The sequence below is a fragment of the Trachemys scripta genome, chromosome 11, assembly GCF_013100865.1.
Source record: "Trachemys scripta elegans isolate TJP31775 chromosome 11, CAS_Tse_1.0, whole genome shotgun sequence".
NCBI classification, from domain to species: domain Eukaryota; kingdom Metazoa; phylum Chordata; order Testudines; family Emydidae; genus Trachemys; species Trachemys scripta.
Genome location: NC_048308.1, coordinates 18,585,166 through 18,591,165, shown reverse-complemented (window position 1 = coordinate 18,591,165; position 6,000 = coordinate 18,585,166). Strand labels below are relative to the sequence as shown.

Here is a 6,000-nt window from a genome sequence, read left to right as displayed (position 1 = left end):
AATTGGCCCAGGTGTGTGTTTTTGTTGTTGGTTTTTGTAGCCACTAAAAGAAAATCATTTAATCCTGGTTTGTTTTGCTTGGACTCACCGCTCCTTCCCTGGATCTTTTCGAACATGTGTATCAACTGACTTGCCATGCGTGTATCTCATTACCTATGTGCTAGATTCTACTCTCTTCTATAACATGAGCAATAACACTCTCTTTTTCCTGAATGTGAAAACAATCTGCTCTAACTAAGAACTTTCCCACCCCTTGTAGATGCTGTTCTAGCTCAGAGGGGTGAGTTAATTAATAGTGTTTGTGTGCTCTGATCCCCCTGGAGAAAGTTGTGTCTCCAGAGTTATGGTGATGATGGACCCTCGCTGTGATGAAATAGCTGGTGCAGCCACCTGCATTCATGCTCCTGCCGAAGAAGCAATGGACCTTGCTAAGGTATGTAACATGGAAAAGTGCATTTTATAAAGGACAGGTTTCAGAGAAGCAGCCGTGTTAGTCTGTATCCGCAAAAAGAAGAACAGGAGTACTTGTGGCACCTTAGAGACTAACAAATTTATTAGAGCATAAGCTTTCGTGGACTACAGCCCACTTCTTCGGATGCATATAGCTATATGTTATATGTTATATGTTATATGCATCCGAAGAAGTGGGCTGTAGTCCACGAAAGCTTATGCTCTAATAAATTTGTTAGTCTCTAAGGTGCCACAAGTACTCCTGTTCTTCTTTTATAAAGGATAGTCAGTCTTTCTGGCAACATTCTTGAGTCACATGGGAAGAGAGTGAAATCTCATTGGGTTGAACCCTAGTTTCCTATAACTAGCTCCAAATGCCTAAATACTGTAACATAAACTGACTTTTGCAAGTCCTGTAGTGGGGTAGCCTTGCTTCTGCCAAGCACCATTTTCCGATAGAACAACGCTGAAAACAAAACACACACTTTCCCATATGCACTCCAGCTCTCCAGCTTTGTATCTGAGCTGCAACTAGAGATTCGTAAGGGAAAAGAGGCACTATAAATACAGTGGGCCTCCTTAAAAGTCAGGATAAAATGTGTAAATTAAGTCAAACCACTCTCCCCTTCCTTTTAGAGGGGAAAGCAGTGAGAAGAGTGAGATTGTAGGGGGAGGGGGGTTAAATAGTTGATCATTTTAAATACTTTTCTTTAATCATCTCCATCCCTGTTTTAAAATGTCTTAAGCACCCAGGCTGGAACCTCCAGATCCTCAAGGAAGCAGCAATGGGACAAAAGGGAGGGAAATGATGTTCAAGGTCATCCCCAGTGTGTCCTGTCCCTGGGTGAAAAATGCAAACTTGCTTTACTTAGTCAGTCCTCATCCTGCAGCAGAGCCGTGCGGGCCAGGCATGGCTTAAGGGTTAGCAGTAAAGTACAGACCTGCTAACGCCAATCCTTACCCCAGCCCCATAATCTCCCCCCTTCCTCATAGCGCAGAGCGGGACATTTCTGCCCCGCGTTAGAGCGGCCCCACTCCCAGCGAACTGCCCGGACCCCCTTGGCCCGCGCACGTGAGTCCATCCCCCACCCCGCCCCCGCGCGCCCGGAGGGAGCCGCTCCCCGGGGCGGAGGTGCCCGGCGCCCGCCCTCTGGGCGTTACAGCCCGGGGCCGTGGACACGAAGCTCCTGCCTCAGTCAGAGAAATGCCGCCCGACGTGCCCCCGGGGACAGGCCGCTTCCCGGCCGGGGCTTCCAGCGCCCCGCCGCGGCTCCCCGGCCGCCTCAGCTCCTCCCCGGCCCTGGCGCCCCTGCCCCGCGGGACCCGCCCGGAGCGCCGCTCCCCCGGGCACGCCCCGGCCCCGCCACTGCACTTCCCCCAGGCGCGCCTGGCCCCCGCCGCCCCAGCGCCCCTCCCGCACCCCGGCTCCTCGCTGCCCCGCCGCCCCCAACTCTCGGCTGGACCCCGCCGCTCCCAAGCTCCTCCCCGCCCTGCCTCGCGCAGCCCGCGCGCGGGGCGGCAGCTCGAGAGCCGGCTGGCGCGCGCAGCGGGGCTGCTGCTGCTGCTGCTGCTGCCGCTCGGCCCCCGGGGGGGCGGGGGAGGTGACGGCCCCCTCGGATCTCAGGTCCAGTCCTGCAGCGGCACGGAAGGGCTCTGCCGTGGCCAGTTCAGGTGGCCCCGCCGCCTGGCAAGCGGAGCGCTGCGCTGAGGATGTGTTGGGGGTTTGATTCTCCCTGCTTGTGTTTTGCTTAAGGTGATCACAGTGGTATGTCCCTGTACTCAGTCCTGCCCCCCAAAGTGGAGATGTGCAAGATCCAAGTAAGGGAAATCATCTCCTAGACTCCAAGCCAGAATGATGTACCTGCAGCCCCTGCCTCTTATTGTGGTACAGAGCTTCCTTCAGCTTGTAAGTCTGCTTTTTCTTTTTTTTTTAATCTTTATGCTAAAAGTAATTGCAGAGCCCTTGGAAAGCTATAGCCAAGGCGTTTCTGAAAGGCGTTTGCATCTATCTCTGTGTCAAAAGCAGCAAGCATTCCTTTGCAGGTTGTTATGTAGGCTAGAAATACCGTAACCCAGAGTCTTTGCGGAGGGTTTATTTAATTATCTAGGATGAGTTTAGTTTTTTGTAACCAGTCTCAGATATCCAAAGTAATGGAGCACATGCCCCTTCATCAAACATTTGTGCTAGGTGGTGATTATGCTGGATTGTGGTGCCTTTTTGCTAGGAGCATGACATTTAACACTCTCTTTTCTGTCTGCTTGTTTCGTGCAACTCTAAGAGCAACTAAATAAGAGTTCTTAATACACAATCTGTATATTCTCTCCCATTAAACTGCTGTCATGTTACTTGGGAAAGGTAATCATTGCTGTCTACCTGCCTACTGTCTTTTGGAGATAAAATAGGGAGTAGACTTTAATGCAACAAAGGCAGCCACAACTTGCACCAAAGCAACTGATTGTTACAGTCCCGTAAATTAAGATTCTCTTTTAAGAGTTTTCTCTGTATTTTTTTGGTAATATTTTTCAATAAGTTTAATAGGGATTTCACATTTCTAAGGCCTGTATTTTAAATAATGCTGTCTAACAATAGAAGCTATAATAACTGCCTTTAGGATATATCTGTGACTGTGGACATGTTGAATATCCTGAGCTATGTGATGCTTCAGAGTATCACAATTCCACTTCTGAACCTTACTCTAGATCCACAGTTAGCATTGCCTGGTACCAATTTAGTTAACTATTTTAAGGAAGTGGATGACAAACACTGGTTTAAAATTATTTGTCCTTATGAACTTTTCTGTTTTCCTGACTTCATATTAAACAGTTATTGTAGAGTTTATGATTCTTTGTTGGACTCCACACAAGGATTTCTGTCCATTTGGATTAGATACAGAAAGATGCGCCTGTGTAGTACTGTTTAATTATACGTTAAATGCAAAAGAATTTGAGTGACTGAAGTAGTATGTTCAGGCAATATAGATTTAAAAAGCTGGAGCTACAAAATGAAATGAGATGCTTCGTTTGAAATAGGTGTGTAAAGAGTGTGATATCTAGCACACCCCTTTTAATGAGAAAATAAAATTCTGGTTCTTGGGATATTAGTGAAAAATAAATTGAATTTGAGAAAGGGAAAAAAAAAAAAGAACCTAAAAAGGAGTTTGCCAGCCTTACCTGAAAGCAAAGGAAACGTAATTTTATTTCAAAATGCCTTTTTTTCAGGAGCATGTTAATTATGTGAGCAGTTATCTCTGATTTATGCTGCAAAAGTTCTGCCTCTCTTCCTAGCTGTCTTGTATCTGAAAGTTTGTCACCATAGTCAATAGGGAATGTGTAATAAACCTTGAAGGGATTAAACACCCTCCTTAAGAACTGGATTCTAATATTACAGCATGAGTTGATTGATTAGTTTTTGAGGAAGCTTATGTCAAATTCTAATCCGTTTTTGGATTGTGCTTGTCTTGTAATGTTTTTTGCTTCAGCACTTTATCATGGCAATGAAGTACGGAGCTGCAGTCTTGCGATAAGGCACACATTTCTTTCACACTGCTATCCTTTTGGACAATAAAAGGCTGTTTACATTCTTCACATTCTTACAGCACAGTTTCTAGCTAACCAACACACAGGGGTTAGGGATGTGAATGGAAAGCAGTAAATGGATTACTAAATTGCTGAGGAGGAGAGAACTAAATTGAAACCCTTTTGCTTTTGCTTTTTTATTACCAGATATCAAAGGGAATGATTAAAACTTGTCCCAACAGGCATCAGTTGTGTTCCACATTTTTTATGGATGATGATGTGAACTTACTTGCTGTGGTCTTTAAAACTGTTTAGTGTGAATGCTGATCACTTTGACGAATCAAAATATGTTTTCCTTGATGCTACAAAAATCACATGAAGTCAATACCTGTTCTCAGATGATACAAGCTGTATAACTCACACGGGGGGGGGGGGGAAGAGTCTTTATTTTTCTGCCTTTTTACTATTTACATCACAAACAATTAAAACTTTGGAGGCACTTAGTCCTGCAATGCTGATCATGAATTTAATCAAAAATAATTTGAAACAAAGCGAGAATGTCTTACATTTTAGGGGTAGCTTAGGGGTACCAAGTAATGCTAATATTAAAAAAGTTGTGTTTATACTTTTGAGGTATACTGGACATTTATTTAGCCTTTGCCTTCTGTTAACTAAAGTTAAGCTATAGTTTTATTGTTATTTTGTTCTAAACAAAGAATACTAAATTGAATTTTGAACACTTGGTACCTATGGTGGTATATAGATTAGATTTTTCAAGTGAATAATTGCTTCTTGGAATCTAATTAGTAGAATTTTAGCAAGCTGGTATTGGTGATATTTAAATATCAATTCTTGTCTTATCTTTTTAAACCATCAAAGATCAACATAGAAAATCTTAATATACTACAAGGGGTTCCGCATTTCAAACAATGAAGAGAAAATTACAATTTTTAGAGTTGTGATAGAGCAAAATGTTTGTAATCCAGCAAACTTTGTATAAGCAGCAAGCCTTCACTTCAAAATTTCTTACAGGATTTGGGATGATGATTTTTTAGGTTAATTTCTACTTAAGTATGTGATATTCATAGTTAATGGGAAAAGGTACTAAAATGCAAAAAGTAAATACATCAGTGAGAGTGTGCCATATTTCTTACGGCATTTAGAACTAAAAATAAAATATACACTTTATCCAGTTTCTGTTCCATTTGTATTTGAAAGGCATATACTGATTTTGAAGTCTGTATACACATACCCACTTTTTCACGCTACTTTATATATTCAAGTATATTAAACAATGAGAATGCATGCCATTATATCAGATTACAGAGGTGTGCTAACTCACTTCTCTAGGAGTATCTTCAATTTATAAATCAGTTTACTCCATACATCCCTAGTCAATATACGTCAGAATGATAATTTGTGCACAGTCAATACTCATTTAGGCAGTTATTGGCTAAATGGCAACAAGACAAAATAAAAAGCTGCTACAGTATTATAACCAGTAGTTGCAATTGCTTTACATTTAATATTAATATTAATTAAGATGTTCAATTGTCAATTACTCAGTGCTGCATTAGTAATTATATTTTATGAATAATGGAATCACCCCATTAGAAGTGGAAAGAACTAAAGTACTAGGGTCATCTACTACAGTCTCTAGCATTACTGGATTATTTTCTACAGTACATTTGCCAGTGTTTTGTCAAATATAATATTAAGAGTCTGAAGAGATAGGGCTTCTCCGCTCTCCTTGGGAGATTATTCCCAATTCTAATAAATCTTACTGTTAGCAAGTTTTCCTGATATTTAGCCTGCTTTTTTTCTTAATTTCATTGTATTTCCCCTATTTATATTTTGCTGATGAAAAATGTCGTATGTTTCACAACAGCATTTTAAAATTATTTACATAGGTCCCTAGTTTAAAATGTGTGGAACTACTTAAACAAACAAACAACGCACCTTTGCTTTCTTAATTCCAGGTAATATTAATGGTTATGTATTTTTGCATTTGAATCATGGATGCAAGTCTGATTT

At 41.9% G+C, this 6,000-nt stretch overlaps 1 protein-coding gene across 1 annotated transcript in view; it reads left to right on the top strand.

Moving 5' to 3' along the window:
- The first annotated feature begins 2,033 nt into the window (after positions 1-2,033).
- NXPH2 (neurexophilin 2) overlaps positions 2,034-6,000 on the top strand; it is a 62,183-nt gene continuing 58,216 nt past the window's right edge. Inside the window, exon 1 of the mRNA XM_034786423.1 lies at positions 2,034-2,356. Coding sequence (XP_034642314.1) covers positions 2,303-2,356 — 54 coding nt within the window. The 5' untranslated portion in view covers positions 2,034-2,302. The remainder of the gene's footprint in view (positions 2,357-6,000) is intronic.